The sequence below is a fragment of the Gymnogyps californianus genome, chromosome 1, assembly GCF_018139145.2.
Source record: "Gymnogyps californianus isolate 813 chromosome 1, ASM1813914v2, whole genome shotgun sequence".
Classification (NCBI taxonomy): domain Eukaryota; kingdom Metazoa; phylum Chordata; class Aves; order Accipitriformes; family Cathartidae; genus Gymnogyps; species Gymnogyps californianus.
This window is the reverse complement of record NC_059471.1, coordinates 173,247,458-173,270,888: the sequence shown is the minus strand read 5'-3', so window position 1 is coordinate 173,270,888 and position 23,431 is coordinate 173,247,458. Positions and strand designations below refer to the sequence as shown.

General features: G+C 38.0%; 1 protein-coding gene across 1 annotated transcript in view; it reads left to right on the top strand.

Moving 5' to 3' along the window:
• Positions 1-23,431, top strand: part of TMTC2 (transmembrane O-mannosyltransferase targeting cadherins 2) — a 257,384-nt gene that overhangs the window by 139,231 nt on the left and 94,722 nt on the right. The window contains exon 3 of the mRNA XM_050904170.1: positions 7,979-8,807. Coding sequence (XP_050760127.1) covers positions 7,979-8,807 — 829 coding nt within the window. The remainder of the gene's footprint in view (positions 1-7,978; positions 8,808-23,431) is intronic.

The window sequence follows — 23,431 nt, the reverse complement described above, 5'->3', positions numbered from 1 at the left end:
CCAAGCATATATCTCCAGAATTTTATTGCCAGTGCTTCATAGCTACCTGATTAGCTACTTGGGAGGCAAGACTAGGTTAGATGACAAAGGAGGTATGTAGATGTGCTTCAGACTATTTGTTTTGACTAGGAGTATGAAAGGAGTTCCTGTCAATATACTTGGAAACCAAGCTTGTCATCAATGATGGTGACCTACTATTTGTTAGCATTCTCTTTGAATTACCTTTTGTCTGCTGTTGGCAGTGACTTTGAATCTTGAAGGTATGTAGTTCTCACTCTAAGTCACTTTTTGGAAGGCTTTCTGAGACTGATAGTTGTTGCTGTGTTGCCTTTAGCTTCTCCAGTTCTTTGTGATTCCTGTTGTTTGAAACATGATGCTAGTGTAGCATAGAATAAGTAGAAATTATACAGAGATTGCATCCAGACCATAGGAGACTTCCTTTAGGCTGTTATTTATAAGCAGCACTGCATCTGAAATAAATGACTAGTAAGTGACTGATACTGTGAAATTTATTCCTACTTCTAAAGGTACTGACTTCAAGCATAACAGTTGCACTACTTGTGAGTGTCTTTTGGCCATCTTCTTGTACCACCTCATAAATAAAAGTATTTCATGGGTGGGTGGGTGGGTGTAGAAGGGGAATAGCATTTTTTTTTAAATCATTTTTTTAGTCATAACATAGCCTGTATTCAGTTTGTCAGACAAATAGGTTCTGAGTCACTTAACAATTTTTTTCCCTATCTTGCTGAACCAGTAGATCTGAAAATAAAATATCTGCACCAAAACCAGCTTTAAGTATTTTTTTTTCCAAAGGAAATAAGTGACTACTTGTACGATCTTAAATGAATCTTTCTTGATAATATACAGCACCTTCTGAGTTGGTAAGCAGGTTCTGTATTTCACATGGACTTTCAGTATTATCTGTGTTTACTAGAAGTTAAAGTTTACTAGAAGAATTACAATTAAGTGTTCGAATTTGTAATATATTTTCTTTGTTATGAGTATAGTTTCGAGATAACTGTGCTGCTTGTTCTTTTGCTATATTTTAAAGATACAAATAAAACAAATAAAACACCTCAATTTTTCAGTTGGCAAAGGGGAAAAAAAAAACCCACAGAAGATGCTGCTTGTTATCCACTGTAGAAACTGACTTTTGTAGCTTGATGGGCTTTCAGCTGATGGATTTCTATTACACCTAAACAGGTTCTGTCAAAACTAGAGCCAACTTGCTATTTATCCTATGTACGGAAATTGATTATTGATGACTTCCTTCTACTGGATTGATAAAGTTGCTTAGTCGTTGCCAGAGGCTTAATCTGGGATTAAATGACATTTTTGCTCATAAAATCCATTTCTATTTGCATTAGTCAGTTAAAAAGTATGTGTCTGTTTACATTCTTATAGTGTGTGTTTTTTTCCCACTGCATATTAGACCAGCTCTTAGGCTTTAATTTTCCTTTTTTGCCATCTTATTAGTGTAGGAAACATGTGAAATGTGCCATAATAATTTTTTGGCAGTAGGTTTATAGGTAGGATCGCAGTATGTGCTCTTAAGAGCCATTTTATACTTTGCTTCTTTTTTTCTTAAGCATGCCTGTACGTTGTACAGAAGAGCAGAACAAACTTCCTTTAGAAGAAAAAATGCATATCCATCCGTTCAGATGAGCAGGGCTTTAGTAAGTTGCCAACACTTTGTACAGGATGAGTAGTTTGGAAGTGTTGTCATGTCAGATTTACTTAATATGGTGTAGGAGATACAAATGACACGGTGGGCCTCAGCCTTGGGTACTCATTTTCAGGTGTGTTCATTACTCGAGAGGACAGCCTGGCTGTACAGCAGGTACAGCCTTTGCCTTCCCAGCAGGAGCAGGGCAAAGCTTCCTTTCTCCTTGGGGCTCTGCAGGCCTACTCATCAAGTTGCTCAAGAGTAGTGCTGAGCCATGCTGCCCACCTCAGCCGTGCCACTCATCTATGAGACTGTCCTGCTTCCTTGTAGTCCACACGGCAGAGGTGAACTGGTGCTGTTTTACACAGCTGGAATTTTCCCTTGGTTCCCTTTGAACTTGTATGAATTGCTCTGTCACTTTGCTCTGTTCAGTTCCTTCATTTATTTCTGAAAGTTCTGTGCTGGAACCAGATACTTTTAGGATTTACTAGTATAGAGAATAGTGGAAGGATTGCTTCACATATCTTGAAGGGTGTGCTTTCATCTGTAGTCTCGGTACAGTGTTTACCTTTTTAGCAGTGGTTTAAAAGAGTTGCTTGTCATCTGTGATAATCCCTGATGCTTCTCTGAAGATGAGCCAACTACTTGTTCCACGTCTCCTACTTGTGTAGCTTTAAGCAGTCGGAGTTGCCCCTGCCTTTTATACAGGTTTATTTTTCTGAACATTTCTCTGTTTTTTCAAGATCATTTTGAATTCCAGTTCTGCCTTCCAACATACTTGCATGTTCAGTGAGCTCTCAGCATTTTGGCTAGTGCAGAAAGTGCAGCACCCCTCCTTCACTGCAAAACCTCTCGAATGAGACAGTACTTGTTAAATGAAATGCAGGACTGTTGGACCACCTGTCTACCTGTGCGGTGGTAACAGTAGTGCTGGACAGCATTCCTGAGCAGTCTGGCAGTTCAGGAATGTCTTTTGATCCCAGTGGGCTTCTAACCTCCTGTGTTAAGTTGCTGCTGCTGCAGATAGATGGATTAACCCTGGACAGATATTCATAGTGTCACCGTTGTCACACTGCATTTGGCTGTGTAGACTTATCCTCAGAGAGAGCCTTCTCTGTTGCACTGATCATGCGCACAGATTTATCAAGCTCATGTAGTCCCTTCTGCTCTTGTACTACCTCCAGTCATTCATACAGTTTCTGCTCTTAATGCAATTTATCTTTTCCCCTGTATTCCTTATAACTACTTTTTCAGCTGAGAGGTTAGAGGTTTTGTTTGATTTTTTTAAAATTGTTTTTTTAATGATTATTTTTTATTTAAAGATTCATATTAAAGCATTGAAGATTTTAGAGGAAGACTTTGGGCAATTTTAAATGCCAGTATTTATAACTCAATTTAAATTTTGGTAAGGGAAGTCAACAGCAATAAGGACTGCTTAGCTTGTGCTACTTGCTAATTATAATAAAAATATGTACACATAATCTTCAGGTGTTTTATGAATGCACTGACTTCCTTGTTGAGGAAGAATTGTGTGGGTTCATAACACTAGAAGTACATGTCATTAAATATGTACAGTTGGTTACAATATTGGATAACCTACAGACACAGTTCCAACTCAGAGGAAGAACAGACCTTCAGGGCAGCTGTTGTTGTTATCACCAGTGTAAAAGAGTGAACCTCATTTAGTGGGTCATGCGAGCAGGAACAAACTGGGCAGGTGGAGAGGGAGCGGTAAAGGCCACTTCCAGCTCAGTGCTATGACCCAGCAGGGGCTGTGGCAAATAGCTTTGTCCCTGGTGTGGATATGTTTTGAATTCTAGTTCAGCTCAAACTCGTCTGAGCTGTGATCCAGGAGCCTCTATCTACCGTGGAAACAAGATATTGTCAATCTAGTGATTGGGCAGCGTTTTACTACTTTGGGAAGCCCCAGTTCTCAAGCCAACATATTTTGAAGGAGCTCTAAGTTGGAAAAGAAACACCTGTGAGTAATGCCTGGTGACTTATCCACTTTCTTTTCTGCACTTCCTGAATTCTAAAAATAACATTTTGTGTGTGGTTAGCCCTGGAGATTTTGATATCTGGACTGTCTTGACCATGTGCCGTATTTAATACTGCTTTGTGAAATGGACAAGGTGAGGTTAAAAGAATAGTGTCTTTTGAAAATGCTTTGGATACCGCTTAGGTGATGACTGAGCTTTGGCAGGGGCTGCCCAATCAAGAAATCTGCTGCAGTGCCTTATTTAAGAGCAGTATAATGGAGTGAGGAATTAGGATTTAATGCAAGGGAAATGTGCAATGTGGGTGGGTCATGCAGATGGATTTTGGTAGGGAGATGAAAAAGGTTTCTGCAGTCACAAACACTAAAATTGCAGTGGTGGTACTTGAATGTTAGCAGGCAGGAGAGATGTTAAATCTGATCTAAATCAGTGCTCATTTTTTCCCCAGATGAAAATGACTACTTATGAAAGGTTAGAGGATTTATGGGGGTGTCAAAACATATGGCAGATGGGCTGGATTAGGACTCATGAGTATAGTAATCCAAATCCTTTCTGCCAAGCATTACAGAGGATCTCTTCCTGCTGCTGGGCTACACTAAATGTACGCAGTCAGAGGAGCACAGGCTGTCAGGAGGCTCAGAGTAAGAGTAGCTAGTAAAAGTGCTTGTCTGAGCAGAGTTCATTTTGAAAGCACTTTCTTTGCAGGCAAAAGTCTACTGGGGAACTGATTATACTATTCAATTTTAATAAATTGCTGTAACCAGGTTTTTTTTCCCTTGGTTTGCTATACAAAGCCTGGAAGAAAGTAAAGCCAAAATGTGAGCTAAACCTTTCTAATTATCTCTGACTATATTAGTACAGAGGGATAAAAGCTGTGCAAAAGTCACGAATGTTGAGAGAGGAAAAAAGGAGAATGAACTTGTCATTCCCCTTCTGAGCCAGTGCTAATAATGTGTGATTTAAAAAAAAAAAAAAAAAAAGAAAAGAAAAAAGAAAAGGCATCCTACTTTAAATTTTTGTAACAGAAGTTTAAGTGTTAGGGACAGTTTTAGTCTTGGTTTTAGGCTGAGTCCAGAGGATCTCCTCTAAAATCTGAAAATTCACAATGGCATCTCAGTGTTACACAGGTTATTGGTAGCTGTAGTTAATGTGCAGTTAATTTTAAAAAGATGTAAAGCTACTGGCTTTTGAGAAGATCCATGTCTGAAATAGTTTCTGGGGAAGGATGCAAACCACTTGTGTCTGAGGCAACGAGGATATTTGCACTCCATTCCTGTAGTCAGTTAATTAAGCTAAAGAATCCACCAGAGCTCCTTCTCTAGTTAACTAGTATTTTACAGCATGATAAATTGATATGCTGGTGTGGAAAACCACCTACTCGGATATCTCTGAGCTCCACGAGTGAATGGTTAGATATTTCATTTGACACTGGTGTAAAATGTTTAAAAAAAAAAAAAAGTTTTGTTAAAGCATGAAACACAATACTGCATATAGGTAAGTTGTGTTCTTTGCAGAACCAAGAAGTGTGAGGATCTGGACCTTACAGATCTTAAATTTAAGCTTAAAAGGGAAGCTGCAAATAGTTACTCCAGCAGTGAGGATGGATTAGCTCCGAGGTACAGATTGTTTGCATTTCTAGGGCTAGGAGCAAGAGGCAAACTTTTCATTGTTACTCTTTTATGATGTATGAAGAAGATCTGAAAGTTTTTAGCAGATTTTGCTGTTATCCATGAGGAATGGCATATCTGCTCTAGCATGGTTATGTCAAAGACCTTTGTAATGTGAACTTTCTCAGCATTTAATTGAAAAGTGCAATGGTTAGATCTTTAGGAAAGGGAGATTTTCTTCCAGTTGTTAAGTATTAACAAAATAACAAAGCAGTCTAAGCAATCTATGAAAGCTCACTTCTCATCTGTTAATCAAGTTTCACTTGCTTAGTATTTGGGATGTCTTAATCTTTCAAGTGGTATATAGCCTTCCAGCAAAGACCTGCTCTGAATTTCTCATTAAAACAAACGAACAAAAACCCCATCTTCCACTTCCCAGCCTCTTTCTGTATAAGCAGCCTCCTCTTAAGAAACTGTAGAAGGGTGTATAAAAAGAGCAAGAAAGGTCACATTTAACATTTGAGAGTTGTTTATATGCATGTTTGAAGGAAATGAGTTTGAAAATAATTGAGCCAGAGGGGTGGGCAGAAAGAATTTCATGTAGCAAAATATGACAGGAATGAAAGGACAAGTTGAACTAGGGACATAAGGTTTTACTATGAGGGCATACATGCAAATCCATGACATCTAAATAGTCTTTTTATTCCAAATACAAACTTAGTTGGGAGTTTCAGTGATAACCAGCTTGCACAACTTTATAACATTAAAAGCATTTAAACAGTCCTGGCAGGCAGGGATGAAACAGTATCTGAGAAGAGTTGTGAAGTGTTATTGAGCTTACAAATACAAGTAGGTTGTTACAGTAGGCTTTCCAGGGAATTTATTAATCATAAAGTGTAGATGTGGGTTTTGATTGATTTATTGCCAAAAATTGTTGATTTTCCAGGATATAGAAATATACAAAAGCTAATAAATCAAACTGGAATTAATATGGCAAATGAAATATGTGGACTCAGGCTTTACTTCATGTGTAAAAAGTGCCAGCATTTTTTAGGTGGTTCTGATACAAGTACATAAATATTCTCATAATAAATTTGTTTGTTCCCTATTAATGCCTCCATTGAATTCTTCCATATTGCCTCAAAATTGAATGAATTAATGTACCTGACATTAAATATTTTAAACTTCACAAGGAGAAACTCTAAAAGTGTGAAAAGGAATAAATTTCTTCATGAGATAAGCAGATAAATTATGATGACTAGACCACATCTTGTTACTGGAACATCACTAACCTGATGGTAGAAAACTATTAATAATTGACCTAAAATGAAGCAGCACAATCATTTGTATTTCATGATATCAAGGGGAGAGTCCTCCCACAAAGGAGAAAAATGAGCTGTTTGAAAGAAATAAGATAAAACATTCCACTGTGAGGTCCTACTTCTGAATACCTGAGGAAACATTGAATAACCATCCCAGGAATGTGTAGTGTGAGATGGAAAAAACAGACCTAATAAAATGAAAAATGATTGACAAATAATTCTTTGTAATAATGGGGGGAAAGATTGTCAAAGTGCTTACACTGTATCTGGAGCTATTTGGCAAATAGGTTTTCTTTTCTTACAAAAGGTATCTGAGAAATTGAAATATAAAAATACACATATTTTAGCTTTTACAGATTCTTCTGCAAAGAGAGAGTAATCCAAAACAGCTTTCATTTAGGGTGCCCATGTAATTTAGAGCAGAACTTAAGCTCACCAGTCCTAGAAATAGGTGAGAAAATCTTGCTTCCTGATTCTCATTTAGGCAGAATTGGTATGTTTCTGCAAGCATTTGAATAAGTAAGCGCTTTCGGATGCGGTGGGAGGGAACCCAACAAACAGCTCCAGCTGGCAAATGTTGAGTTATTCCATAAATAAGTGGAGGTTCTTCAAGTTGCTAGCATGATGACATGGGTAGGTGGATGCAGCTGCATGCTTCACATAATATTATTTATATGGGTATGAAGATGTGAAAGGTTTTAGAGCACGTATTTAATATGGTGTGCTTGAAGAAAAAAAACATGTTGTTTGGCTGTGAGGTGCAGAATGAAGTGGGACTTTCAGTAGTGGGCAGATCTGAAGGCTCCAAATGATCACTGTAGTTAATAGGTAGGAGCTGGAAGACATAAACATGGAATCTGTGTCTGTTTTCCTTTCTTGCCTTCTTGGAAAGTTTATTTAGTTCTTAGGTGAAATACCTAAGGAGAGACTTTCATTAGGGAAAATGGAACTGGAACATTCTTTCAAACTAAATCTAGTTACGGCAAACTGGTGTTTTGGTCACAGTCAAGAGCAAAGAAAGGATTTGGGCGGTTATGTAGGAACCATTGTAAGATTCTATAAATTCCTCTGAAATAAAGAGTTTTCAAAGGGTTACACAACTAAATCTTAAGCAAGGACTGACAGCCCTAAGATTTCTAAAGGCTTGACTCTGATACAGGCTTGATACAGCTTAAATGAAAGAGCCTGTTCTTTTAGTCTATGGTCAACAGCATACCCCAACATTTTGTGATCCAAATGTCAGAGACCGAGATCAATAGTGCTTGTTTCCATTACCAAAAAAAAGTTGTATCAGATATTTCTCAGTTCCTTTTGTTTATAATTACAGTATTAAATACCTGGTGTTGATTTGTGCTGATGATTTTTTTTTTTTTTCTTTTTTCCCAGAGAAAGAATTTGACCCTCCTCTTCAGCATTGGTTTATTGACCTCCTGGGGGACTGCACTGCTGGGTGTCCGCTTATACTGGATGGGCAACAAGCCCCCGAGTTTTTCCAATTCTGACAATCCAGCAGCTGACTCAGACAGTTTTCTCACACGTACGCTGACCTTCTTTTACCTGCCAACCAAGAACCTCTGGCTGTTGCTGTGCCCAGATACTCTCAGCTTTGACTGGTCTATGGATGCCGTGCCTCTTCTGAAAGCAGTCAGCGACTGGAGGAATCTACACACTGTGGCCTTCTATGCTGGACTCCTCCTCCTTGCCTACTTTAGCTTGAAGGGCTCCAGCAATGAGAGAGAATGCAACGGGAAAACTGTAATGAACGGCAAGCAGAATGCTAATGGGCATAGCTGCCACTCAGAGATGGAGTACAAGACACTGGAGGTGAAGTCAAGCTTTGCATCAAAAGAAGAGAATGGTATAAAAAAGCATGAAATGCAGAAACTGCAGCTTCCTTCAACTGAGAACATTGTCATTCTTTCTCTGTCTTTGTTAATAGTGCCCTTTGTTCCTGCCACAAACCTGTTTTTCTATGTTGGCTTTGTAATAGCAGAGCGTGTGCTGTATGTTCCTAGTATGGGCTTCTGCCTGCTGGTTACAGTAGGTGTCAGGGCCCTTTATGTCAAAGCCCAAAAGCGCTTTCTGAAGAACTTGGTTTTTTGTTCCACTGCTGCATTAATTGTTTTCTATGGACTCAAGACTGTTGTCAGGAATGGGGACTGGCAGAATGAGGAGATGCTGTATAGGTCAGGGATAAAAGTAAACCCTGCTAAAGGTAATTTTTGCTCTTTATGGTGAATGCTTTATTCCTATCTGTCTTTGCCTTTGAATTGTCTGATTTTATCAGCTATATCTAAAGAGGATACTTTAGGAAATGTCCTTTTAAGTTGCATTAGTATGTACATTAGTAAAAAATGAGGAAAAGCAGGAATGTGTTTTGATTAGGTGTTACAGGTTTGGCATTAACATGGACAAAATGAGACCCTAAGGTAAGAGGATACTTTCTTTTTCATTGATCTTAGTTCTGTATTTTGGAATTAAAGATGCATTATTAGTATTACAGACACCACCCTGATAATTTTCCATTTGGAGTCTGGTATCTGTCATGCTAATGAAGGTTTTTCATATGTTCACTGAATGTTCTGTTCTCTATGACTAGAAAATACAAGAAATAGAAAAGGACAGCATCAGGGAGGTGCTGGTTTTTTATTTCATCTGATGCAAATAGCGTCAATACTACATAATAAAAATGAGGAAATGAGGTCGTATTATTCAGCCTAGGAAATAACTGTAGTTCCTCCTGCATAGAAGTACTGTAAAGAGTTATTGTCAAATACTTCTGCCTTCCGGTTAATGTATAAATGTCAGCTATTCGTAACATTGCCCAGCTACTTGTCTCAAAGGTTGTATCTATGCTGTAATGAAATGTGACTACAGCTAGCGTAAACACATCCAAACAGGCAGTAAACCCGCTAGTTTAGGGATCAGTAACAATGTTTAGCTGTGGCTCTGTGGTTTCAGCATCGATCACAGATCCAGCTGGGATCCCGAACTCTATGCTGTCTGGCTGTACTGCTCTTGGCACACGAGCAAGTTTGTATGAGAACAGTCAAAATACCACCTGTGAGTGCAATGTAGGCATTGACGAAGCCTTCGTTATTCACAGTTCATCAGAAGTGAGAAGGGATCACTTGATTGTTTGCCTGTCTGTGAAAGAAAAATTTGACAGCGCTTGAACATACTGCACTTGAGTTTTTCCAGTTCTCTGCTCAGAAGCCCCTTATATGATGCAAAGTCATCTGCTGGCAGAGGTGTGCTTCTTGGTTAGACAGTTCTATCATGCCATAGTCTAAAAGCTGTGATAGTAGGAGGCAAATGCAGGTGTTACTGTGAGCTGATAGGGAGTGAAAAAGTAGGTTTGGCAGAGAAGATGCCTTGCGAAGCAGCATTATAGGAGCTTGTCAATCGTCAGTCTGATTTTGTAACTCTTCTTCATGTACTTTGTCACCCGAGGTAAAATTATTAAACTTGTTGCTGCAGTGAGTTTTTGTTAACTGTGAACAAGCACATCCCGTTTCTTTTACTTTTTTTCAAAACTAGTGCAGGAGGGCAAGAAACAAAGTAACTGAACAGCGAGACAGCACACCAGAGTGATCATATGATGCTGTGAGACTTACCAGTTTAGTGACGATGTAAAGCTTGCGTTAAAACATTGGCATTCCTTGGAAAGAAAAGAGTGTGTGTGCACTTGATTAAATAGTTAATGTATGTTCCATTTTTGCCCTTGGTGGAGATCCCCACATATCCCAGACTGTAGTAATAGTTATCTGCTTGCTTTGAGCCAGTTTTTGTGATTTAAAAAAAAACAAACAAAAAAACCACTAGTTTTTGTCCAATAGTAGGATTGGCTGCAGTGTTGTCTGGAAATTAGACTACTGGGTATTATGCTCCCAGGAGACAAGGCGAGCTATTTTCATCATACACATCTCAGTATGCACAGACTTATGTATATATGATTGTCTGGTTTCTTGCCATATAAGCTGACATTAAGTTTTTTGTAAGATATGCAAAAGCAAAGACAGCATGTCAGTGTGGTGATATAGACATGACTGAGTTGACTGTAAATCTTCTTAAAATATCCTGTTAAGCTTCTGCTGAATATTTACTAGCCCACACACATTGTAACAAGGCTGAGTATCAGAAACTCCCTGCTAAAGCGACCTGTCACCCAACTCTATTCATTATTGTGAATACTTCCTAGATTATCCCTGGCTTTGACTATGCTAATTTTATTTTCTATTTCTCATACAATCAGGCAAGCCTGACTGGACTAGACTGGCTGCCAATCCCTCCAAAGCATTAGGAGATCAACAATTCAAACTACTCTTCAGTAATTAAATGAGGTTGACGCAGGAGAAACAATTTATTTTTGTTTGCCTCTTTTTTTTTAGTTTTATGAATGCTAGTGATAAATAGGCTATTCAGACAGCGAGACAATGGACTGCTCAGTCAAACGGTAGAGTGGAGAAGTGTTTTCCTTCCTTTTAGGCTGCTAAGAAGAGACTGCCACTCCTTATTTCTCTGTTTTCTTCAACTCGCAGCCGTTTCTCCTCATGAGTATTTTCTTACTTCGGATCATTTTTGAGCGGCAGGATCATTTTCCCTGATGATTCCGCTTTTCCTCTCTTCTCCTGCAAAGAGCTTCTGAACGAGAGCTTCTTCTGTCCTAGGCTAAAAAGCAAAGAGGGATCCCTTCAAAAACTCCCCATGTGGGAGCCGATAAAGAAGTAGAAATCTGTGAAGATCAGCTTTGCTAAAGCAAGGAGCCGAGTGTTTTGTTCCAGACCCATCTGTATTCTGGCTTAGCAGGATGAAAGCCACTCTGTGGCTGGATGCCGTGCAACAACATTGAGCTGATGTGCTGTACTAAAAAGGTCATTTGAGAGGCAAACTATTAGCACAGGTGCATTTGTGTACTAATGTGGCTGAACTGCATCGGAACCGCGTTGTGGTACATGTAAGAATATAATCTCCTCTGCTGCTGTGGGACTTTCAGGCAAACTTGTTCAGCGGCTTCTCCATCTTCAATCCTCAGTGAAGAAATGGGCAATAAGCACCTCACCAGCACTTTCTTCTGGCCCCCTCACGGGCACCTTGCAGGCAGTGCAGGCAGCAAAGTAGTGTTCTGCCTCAGGTGAGAAAGTCCCTACCCCCGCAGGCAGCCACAACCTTTCTGCAATTTACATTTCTCCAGGCTGTTGTTGTCAATCACTGACAATGTGGAAAAAATACTCAAAAGCAGGGTGCGTGGCTCATCTCTCAAAAAAACCCAAAATACGCCGCAGGAGAGTCAAGTGAGTAGAAGATGATGATGCCGCCTCCGAGCCACCGTGCATGTGCCGGCTTTCCTGGCTGCCTCACTGTGCGGCGGGCAGCTGCCGGCCCTTGGCTGGTGGAGTTGTAATGAGGACTTGGGATGCCTTAGCTGCATCTGTTACTGGGCTTGTTCTTCTGCTGTTTTGGTTATGACTAGTATTTCAGGTATCTTTAAAGTGATCTGAGCGTTGCCTTGTTACAGTTTGTCAGCACTTGAGGGAAAAATAGGCAAGATTGATTAATGTAGTTTATGGATCTTGAAGTGGCTGTATACATGTTTTGACACCAGGGAGGGAAAGATGCAAGTGTTTCTCTGTGCTGCCCTCAACTTAATGAGCAGCCCAACTGATATAAAACAGCTTGCATTATTTGCGAGCTCTTTTATAGTGAAGGAAGCCTCCCAAAATGTAAAAACAAACAAAAAAGTTAAAAATGGGTGGTAGCTGTCACATCGTTTTCAATGAGACTGAGAGTCATTCTGTGGTGATGATTACCTTGTGTTTAATATAAATTATGATGATACACAAAGTAATTGTTCTCATTACATCTTGTTATCTCTAGTTTTCCCTGTAGTACCAAAAGTAGGCTTCAAAAAGCATAATCTTTTTCCTTCAGGCCATTTTGTACCTTGCAGTCCTCATCATAATGATCTTTGATGTTCAGGTTTATTTGCTGTACTATTATAGACACTGATTAAAGAAGTAGAAAATCACAGAGAGAGGCTTAGACTGTTAGACTGCTGCAGAGGTATTAGTTGCTTGGTCATATTTACTGATGAAATTTTAGTCTCTTGGTGTTCGCTGTGACATTTGTAAGTAAGCTTTGAAGATCCTTCCTGGAAATAGTTGACCTGCTACACGAAGTGGGTGCTTAACTTTAACCATGCATTCAAATCTTGCTAAAATCATATATGTGAGTACTCTTTTTGCAATGGAACGTACAGCAAGAAACAGATACTAGGCTGCTTCCAAAAGCAGTATTACTACATTATTGTGGTGCTATACCCGGTCTGATAAGCCCTGTCTTGTGTGTGGCACTGATTTAAGTTGTCATTACAGCTTTTGGCGTCAGAACCAGTTCTGCTTGTTGCTCTGATGTTTGTCCTTGTTCCATCATGTATTAGTGTTAATGAAATGTCATACGTTCACATCTTGGGCAGGTCAGTGAGACTTGAATATGTGCTTCAGTCCTTTCCTGAATCAGTTCTGCAGGGGAAGAAAAAAAAAATAAATTGCTTAATATCTATTACATGAAGATAAAGTTGGGGTGACAGGGTTGAGTTTTTTGGTTCAAATGAACTCTACTGTTCGAGTCAAATTACTTAGATGTTCCTGATAGGTGATTGACACAAAGACTAAAAAAAAATTATTTTTTGCAAAATCATTCAGATCATCTGTGTTTTAAAGTTAATATTACCTCTTATAGTCCTACTTTGAGTTAAAAATCCTGTTCTTAGCATCTTGCTTCTTACATTGATTACCCTGTTGTTCTTAGTGGGCAGCAATAAGACCAAGACGTGGTGTTGACAGAGAAGAATATAGAAGTTGTTCCATACGAATATAGAGAGCCACTTTCCTTCTGTCTTTCCACTCCCTCCTACTCCCAGTTCTTATGAGTGTGAATCATTCAATTTTGCTTAAAGTTTTCAGAAGATATTCTAATACTGAAATGCTCTTCTAGACCACAATGTTCCTTTTCCCTGTCCTACTTTTCTCTTTTTTTTTTTTTTCCCCTTTGCAATGGGATTGTGAGGTCTTCCTGCCTCATTCTGCAATATTTCTGCCTGTAGAAGAGTTAAAGAAGTTCCTTTGCTTTTTTACCATCTTTGGCATAGCATTCAGCCTTGATCAGTTTTACTCCCTGGAACTTCATGGATAATTATTTTTTTTTCTTTTTTTTTTTTCCTTTATTTCTTTTTTTCTTTCCCTCCTCCTTATCATCAGTTTATCATAGGATTGGTAAGGACTGCTTCTGTATGTACGTGTGAATGTCAAGATACGAATATGAAGTTCGGATTGTGAAGCATCATAGTTGAACAACAATGTATGGAGTACCTGTATGCTCATCTAAGCAGTCATAAAAAAGTAGCAGTTGCATTTTTGTTTCATTTATAGTTTTAATGTCATTTAATGTAATTAGTTTACTGTTTAGTTTGCTAATACCATCTGCTAAATAAAATTGAAGGAATTCTTAAAGCTGAATTTAGAATTTAGCTTATTTAATCTCATCTATGTAGCATAATACTTGCCTTTTGATCTGAACTGCAAAAAATATACTCTTTGTTTTTAATATTTTTAAAATACCAAATTTCATTTTGTTATCCATGTTGAATAGTTTGTAGTGTTAATTTCCTCTTTATTTTACCATTACTAATGCAGCAAGCAAATGTATTTGCTATACAAACTGTTTCAAGTGTTAGTGTAGGGGAAAAAAAAAAATCATGTGTGTTAGTTTTGTTCCATTTACATAAATTTGTTATTGTTAAAAAGGAAAAGGCACCCAAATTTGTTCTCACCCAAGAGTTGCTCCTCTGAATTAAAAAAAAAAAAAAAATCCATGCCTGTCATTGTAGAAACTGTATGCTCTAGTTCTGTGCACTTGGGTAGAAGTAAATACTAGAAGCTGTTTCCATCTGATTTGACAGCTTGCTGCTGTTACCCTTATCTACTCTTAGAAAATGATTTCTTGCTAACAGTAGCTGTCAGTAAGAGGTCCCTTCTTCAGCAGACAATGAAACTACCAACTAATAGTGCTGTGAGGAAATATACCATGTAGTAAACTAGGTAAAGAAGCCATATTTCCCTCAAACAAAAAGGATGCAATAAACCAGTATTTTCCATTATTATTAATATTTTTATATCACTAGTGATGACTGGAGACAAAAGGAAAAGAAATATTTTAAGGTATGGCATTCTTTGAATATGCTTATTATTAGAACTTACATTATGCTGACAAGAAGCTGGATTCTCTTGTAATACCTTTAGAGCTTTGTTTTTGGTAGCTATTGCTCTAGCACACAGCTAGTTGTTCATCACACTTTTTTTATGCCTCCTAAATAGAGTAGTGTGTATTTTAACAAACACCACATTGGGCATTTAAAAATACGTTGAGCATTTGGGATTGCATTTCAGTGTTTTGGTGCATATATTCTTTTTATATATGCAACTTGGCAGTAAAACTCCAACTCATCTTTGGGCCAATAGCCCAAAATATCACTCTGCACAGTAATTATTTCTTGCTCCTTTGGTTCATTTAAATTCAATAATAATAAAATCACTCTAAAAGTGGTAAAGGTTTGACTCAAATAACATTGCAGTGAACGGAAAATGCTGTTTTTGAAAAACAAGGCTTAAGAGAGAAAGTAATTTCAGTGCACAGATTGCCATAAACCAGCAGATTTTACAAGTATAAAGCCTGCTAATAATTATGCATAAAAGTTTTGCATATTATCACTGTTAAGAAATATCAGTGATATGACCATAGCATCTGGAATTAGGTATTCATTAGTTTCTTTTAATTTGGTAATGAGCTCTTCTGTAGCCTTTGAACAAGCCACTTTAATCTCAATTTTTCCCACTGGAATGGAACTCATACTCCCTATTTTCATTAGACATTGGATCTTTTTTTTTTAAATATTGGTGATTCATTATTGTATTAAAACCTCTCCACATTTATGACAGTATAATACCCCTACTAAGCTAGTTGCTAAATAAATATCAGGATACATAGTCATTACGGTGATTCTTGGCATACTTTTTAGTCAACTTTTTTAGAAGTAATTGTCAGAGGAACATAGCACCAACTAATCGTCAGTCTTCCCAACACCTTCACCAGAACTTTCCGGTACTTAATCTTTTGACTAAATGTCACATGGATGTTTTCCTTGACTTCTATTATTATTTTAAACTTTGGTCAGAAACTTAAGTTTGGCTATTTTTTTAAGAAGAAATTACTGTAAAGGTAGTATACCTTCTGTCAGTGTTGTAAAATGTTTCCAACTATCAGTAATAATGCTTACAACAGCTACTGTATGAGGAAATGCACCTGATAATTAAATGATCTTATATAAGTAAAAAATTTGAAGGTTATAATTATATGTTAAAAATATAATTAGTAATATATAAATTTATATGGCTATATAAGTCTATTATTGCCGTATATAAATTATGTAGGATATACCATGGTAAATTTTGTGTCTTTGTTCATAACAAAAATGGCAGAATTTGAAGGGTGAATGTTGTACAGGATGCTTCAGAGTTCTTGAAATAAATAGGAAATACTTTTTCTATCTGCCACTTGTAACAGCTTTAAAAGAGAAAGCTCAACTACTATGTGAACCGCATAGAATTGTTGGAAAGTTAAATAAAAAGACTACTCTCTGAAAATAGTGTAGGGCTCTCTAAATGGGTGGTACTGCTGCCCTGGATGATTAGAAAGTGTAGAAGGAATGGCCATTAGTAAGTTGTTTGGGAAACAGCCATAGTAATCTAGAGTATTTGAGCATCCCACAGGCAGCCCTGCCTCAGCAAAACAGTCTGGTTATGCTAAATATGTTGGAGAGCGGAAAGAAAGTGGTTTACACTTCAGTTCAAAGTCTGCATTTATTCTCCAGTGACAGTGTTCTCTCAGTTCTTCAGTAGTGCTGTAATTTCCTCTGGCACCCAAGTCACTGTGGGATATCTGCTTCTCCTTCACCAAGATACCAGAAAGCCCAATGTTCTTCCTTTATGTATATAGAGGACTGGAAACAAGGATACTAACTTTTTCCCCCCACACCATGAATGCAGTCCAACAGCATCCTTAATCTGTGAATCCTAACTAGCAGAGGGATGGGAAGAGAATCTCTTATTAAGTACTAGCTGGACTTTTTTTCCCTTTGCATATACTAAGAATTTAAAGAAATAAACAATTTTGAGACATGTACTCTGTTACTCTATTTTGAGACATGGGCTCCTCAGACTGTTATTTCTTCCCCCGCCTTCTTCCCTGAGGTGCTCTGCAAAATCATTCAACAAACTCATCTGTGCTAAAAACTACGGTGCAAAAAAACCCCACCCCTGGTCAAGGAGGAATTAGCTTTGGCGAGATGTTTTTTTTTTGTAGCATATCAAGTGAAATGGATTAAGTTTGGTATTTTCTTTGCCAGAAAATGATACATTTTATTTTCCAGTTTGATTAAAAGTCAGGCCTTCGGTCCATATTTGTGTGTTCTATGGAACTAGCCTGATTTTTTTAGATGGAAATAGTTACTATTAATTAGAGGAAAACAAGATTATCCAGATTGGTTCTCAAGCTGAGCATGTTTGTTTAAATGCATTAGATAGTCATCCAATTGTTTCATTATTTTACCTTTTTTCAAAATATGTCAACTGTAAAGAATTTGTCTTTACATACTGATTTTCACCATGGGTTACATGTCTTATTTTCCTATCCGTAATGGATTTCATACCAGTACACCCTGAGGTCCCATTACATAAATCTGGTAGAGAAAGTAACCTTTAATGTGGACAGGACAGTAATTTACACACGTGCCTCTTTATACCTCTTCTGGCAGCGTAAAATTCAAGTGTAGATAGATAAATACAAAATATTTCATTAAGATTTCCAATACCCTTCCTTTGTAACAGGGAGTTTTATTAACACTCAAGCTTGGACTGTCATCATTGCCAGCACTCACACATGCAAAAATTAAATGATGGCTGATGCAATTATAGTATGTGCAAAAGGCTTGCACATAGTTTTGTTTTAAATTACAGAAAAGATCACAAAATAGAGGGACTGAGTGTTCAATGTCCTTTCCGTCTCTTTGCTTGGATGCTCTAGCACACTGAACTTTTCTTTCCATTCTTAGAACACAGAAGATATTTGGAATATGAACTATTAAAGATGCTAGTTAATCATTGTAGTGTCTTCAGTTTCATTGCTGGCAAAAGGTGGAGAAAGTCATTTTATGACCCACCTTCTTCCTTGCCACCTATATTTCCATACCAGTGTGGATATGTATTGGCTGGCAAAGCTTCACAGGCTCTGTCTTGCCTTAATAAGTGATTTAAAACAAAACAAACAAAACCTTACAACTTAAAGTGTCGTGAAAAGCCTGCTTCTGGATATGCACTAATTTGCCTTTTCCAGGTCTGATGTACGGCGTTTGAGCACTGTGACAATTCTCTTGCTTTGACAAACCCTGGCGCTGATGCCCACCCACACCCGCCGTGGCTCCTGTGTCACTTTTCCAGGACACTGTCCTCTCTGTTCCCCTTTCCTGGAAAGGAGCCAACACGATCCATCTACTTTTAGCTTTGAGGACCAGGGCAGTCATTTCAGTCGGTTAAGTGCACCCTTCCATTTCTGCAGGAGGCTGGCTTACAGTTCACCACTCGGGGCATAAGTGGTAATTTTGAAATATATCATAGATAATTTTTTTTAGAACCATGCCTGCTGTTTAAAAAGTTGCATAGACAGGTTTAGTATATGGTAACCTCCTTGCCTGAGTCAGTTTGGTGCTCTGAAGAGTTCCTCAGGGTTAATCCTGAGGTGTCTGGGGTGCCCAGAGTTCTCCTCTTCTTCCACTTGTATTTTTCTGCTCCTTTGGCCTCCTCTCGCTTTCTTGCGTGATTTGAGTCCATTGCCTCTACCAAATACAATTCCTTGTATCATGAGGGTTTCGGGTCAGCACTGTTCACTGCTTTGTTCCTGACCCTTGTGAAGTTTCATGATATGGGAACTTTATGGCAGTAATGGCTTACAGTGTTCACACACTTGCAGCGCACGCATAGCTAACAAAGCTGTGCAAACAAAGGTGTCATCGGGCTCTGCTGTGAACAGAACAGTGACTAGGTTAGTTGTTAAAGGTACTATGATCTGCATTTTCTCTTTTTTTTTTTTTCTAACCTGGATCAGTTTATTAGTCTAATTCATACCATAGCCTTCCCAAAAATCATTTTAGCATGAGGGACAGGGTGGCAGAACTGAATGCTGAATGGCCTGGAGGGTGGTAGGTGCCGGAATTCCTTAAAATGGTAATTCCACCAGAGCTGTTGTGTCATGAAACACTGCCCTGAAGTAACCTCTGGCAGTTACCTCCTTTGACAATGGGATTTCCATTGAAATAAAATGTAATCTGTGTTTATCAGTCTTTCTTTACTACCTTTCTGTCAGATGAAAAGTTATTTCCTGATGCGTTGGGGTGTGCCAGCACAGCTCGGAAGGTAGAAAACTGTTATATTGTCAACAAGTCCAGTCCATGATTTTGCAGTAGTTTTAGCTTAATCAAAATATCTTTGTCAGAGTTGCAACATTAAACAAAACTGAATTGTACAGATTGGGAAATGGGAGGACGTATCCACAACAATGTATGTGTTGGTGTTATGTTTATTTGTTTATTTATTTATGAAGAATACCTACAAAGTTGCAGTGAGGTTGTGATTTCTGGTTTGAATCTTTTTAGAGGTTCTGCAGTATGAGCACTGACTTTATGGGCTGAATCTTGTTTGCAGGTCAGCTTTGCCTGGAGTATTGTCTTTGTCGTGTGGGAGAAGTGGAAGGACTGTCCATGTAGCACGCTGGCTGCACTGGGGCAGTTCCTGTGAGATGTGGGATGGTACCTCCATCTGCGAGATGAGTGGCTGGGAAGCATGTTTCTTCCTGAACTTGTCTGTTGACTAATACCGAGTAAGGGCTATGCTGTTAAGAGTTTCTATAACGTTACCCTGAAAATATTTTACATTGTTGCTACACAACTAAAAACGGTAAGGAAGTGTTATTTGATCCTGTGGCACCTCAAACAAAGGTACTGGTGAGAATTTCTTCATACAGTAGTCTGTCACGTGTAGCAAATCAGGGTATCTAGGAGAAGTGGGAGTATGTGAGTATACCTATCATTTTTCTTTGATGGCTTGCTTTATTCTGGGTGCTCGCTAAAGACTCTGTTAATGTGATATTTACTATTCAGCCAGATTGTGGAGCCCTCACACACTTGAGATTAGATTTATTAAAGCTAATTGGATTACCAAAATCTTCAGGTATATGCTAGGCAGAACGAGGAGTCCGTACTCTATAGACTAAACAGAGTAAACGGTGAAGCCTATGAACACTTTACCAGCTGCTCAGTCTCATCTCTCAGGTTCATTGAGCTGACAGAGCCACTGTGCTATCCTTGGAGAAGGAAAAGTTAATTTTCTGTAACATAGCAAGTGGAGCGGGTATATCAGGCAGTGATGCTGAGCATAGTTATGCTTTCATACCTATTTGCGTCAGGGTTTCAAAACTAAAACAGAACTGAAGCACTGCCTGCCAAAAGTCAGTTGGTTCAGTACCCATGCTGACATGGTGTTGGATAGCTTTCAGAGCTCTGCATAGTTTTCAGTTATGTTTTTCTTTCACCTGCTGTCATTCCAAAAGCCCTGGAATTGATCAACAAACAGAATGTTGAACAAACGATATAAATAACACTCTTAATAAAAAGGAGAATGATATATAAAAGTTAGGAGGTGGTAAATCTCTAATACAGTCTGTCTCAACATTACCACGTACCCACTGATACAAAAAAAAAAAATCAAATGTATAAAGTAGATTAAACTCATAAATTATGGGTATATAGAAACCATTTATCCCTTTAGGAAACAAGAAACAGGCACTTTTGCTGTTGAGTTAGCAAAATGAGGTAACTTGATCAAAATGTGTCTATTAAGAAGTGAAATTTTTAGAGGAAAATTATTGCAAATGATATGAATGAATTTATGACATATTTTGAAAAAAAATCCTTATTTCTTTGGAATAATAGGAAAAATACAAATACCTTGCACAAACCACAATGCAGAACTTCTGCAAAACCTGTTCCACTTTCAAAGGAGTAACGTTTAGCATTTACATGAACTTTTCTGTTCTCAAACCGCTTAACAAACATGGTCTAATTGATCTTGTGAATATCTTTGTGAGAGATAGTGGGTCTGTATTGTAGAAAAACTATTTAAAATGTTGAGCTCTCTTCATTGCCTTTTTTTGAGCGTGCAACTGAGCTTTCAGAATTTTTATTGGGGAAACCTATTGTGCCTCCATTCGTGAAACTCTTTCCCCCTCTAGAACAAAGTGATTGCCTGATGAAATGTGAATGCTAAAGACTGGAGCACCGCTCTGCTTTATCAAGTAGTACCCTTGAAAGGAAAAAGCCATAAGCTGCTGATGAATCTAACCTTTCAACAAGGAGGAAAAGGTGTTGTTCTTTATAGCTATGGTTATAACCTTTCAAATGTGACTGATATAACTAGTGCTGTGCTCTTTCTTCATGCATTGCCCGACAAAGGTGATTTGGAATATTTGGATACTGGAAACTCGTTGACCTCTGTTGCAAATATCAGCCTTCTTTTTTTTTCCAGTAGGATGAATTTTCCATTTACAAACATTGGTCTTAATGTTTCAACTTATTTCTCATGAAGTAGGCCACACTCAGAAGTCCTCAAAAGACTCAAAGGAATGTCAGATTTTACAGCTTTTTTTAAAAATTTATTTTAATTTTTATTTAAACCAAACGCAAGCTTGGTCTTCTCCCAAATGTGTTTTAGGAAGGATGACCCTTTAACAGAAGTTAAGAACATAGATCAAAATATGAAATACATACACAAATATCAATGTTCCCACAATGTTTAAACTGTAAGTAACTTAGTTTTCGTGGCCCTCATTTTGTGAGAATATTAATTATATGGGGAAATGTTCCTTACATCTCTCTTCTGTATTGCAAGAACACTTCCTCTTCTTCCTTTATGTCATTCTGCCAGATGTTATCATGCATGTTCCATTAGTGTCTAGCTGTTATAGTAGTTAGTGTTATAGTAGGCACTGTGCAAACCCATAGTGAGATACAATCCTTGGCAGAAAAAACTTGCAGTTAATGGATGAGTAACAAATGTCAAGAATACAAGTAGAAAGGCATCAGGAGGTGGAGCCTCCTGAACAACAGATCTGAACAAGAGACCAGTGAGAGAGCTGGGAACAGAATATACCTCTTTTAATTCCCAGTTTAGCACCTGTAATTTCAGCAGGAGGGAGCTGAATTTGATGACAGGAGTGTATCTGTTTTAAAGGTATAAACTTGAAGAACATAAGAAAAAGAAATGTTTTTTCTATACAAGCCACATACTGCATTAAGTTTATTTTTACTGAGGCATCCTCTGCTGTCAGCATTGTTTCACAAAAGTCTCTGATTTTTTAATAGTCTGTAACCTTAGCAGTGGTCCAGTGCTCTATGTAGGGCAATACATGGCTGTCAGCTGTTAATGTGGAGCTTCAGATAAGTGGTAAAACGAAAAATTTGGTTCATAATATATCTGATCTAGAAACATTCAGTGTAGGTGCTAAGAATGAATAGGAAAACATACTTAGTGAAAGTTCCAAGAATATTCAATATTCTGTTTGCTCCTCTTTACCATAGAGCTGAGAGATTCACAATATGCTGCTGCACTTGACTCTGCCTACATTGTGGTGTTATTGTCACAGGGTGAGGGGGCAATGTGAATGCTTGTAATTCGTGACTTTCATACTGATAGCTGTAAAGTAGTAATTTATAGTGCAAAATGAAAAAATGTTAAGAACAGATGGTAAAAAGTGGGGGGGGGGGGGGGGGGGGAGAAGTGTCCTAAACTGGAAACCTGGATTGTCATGCTCCAGGAATTAAGTCCACATAAAAGTTAATAGCAAAAGAGAAGAGGTTATTTCTTTTTGGTTTTGGTTTTATTTTATGCTCCAAACTTTTAGAAGTTAATTTAGTGTTCATCAAACTTTTTATGGCGACAGCCCCATATAAACTGACACCCTTTAATACACACAGTGTGGTCAAGGCCAAAGGCATCTTCCCTATGCTGTTTTTGTCACTTTATCAGAAGCATCACCTGGAAAGTAGTAAAAACTCCTAGTTTTCCATAAAGTTATTTTAGTTCTTTCAGATTTGACTCCATTACACTGGTAACAACTTAAGTAACCAATTTCAGGAAAAAAACCCACTTAAGTTGTACTGTGATGTAAATTCTTGGAAAACATCACAACATTTCAAAGTGGAAAGTGTAATTAGTACCATTTTCTCCTTGTAATGTTTTAAGTTTTGTCCTACTGTTCTAACCTGTTTCCCTCTGATTTTCTTACTCAACAAGTTTGTAATGAAAGAAAACATAAAACTTTGTCTGAACTGTAATGCAAATTTCAAATATTGATGCTGTGACCAAGAGGAGATTATTAGTGTGCTGTACCAAAGAATTGATTTATATAAAATGTGCATATCTTAATTGACTTGTAAGCCTTGGAAGGGAAGAGAAGCAAATGGAAAATCCTTTTGGACAGCATTGGAAATAGAAGAAAGTGTTTAAGAAAAGTAAAATTAGAATTCTCACCCTTCAGTTATCATCCAAATAAATGTCTTACCAATGATAATGGCTAGGAATTTCAACAGGTTTTGGGAAGGATGCTTCTTTTGAGCTTTACGGCATCTGTTGGGTCCACATGCTTAATCATCTTTGATGAGTCTTGAAATCTAAT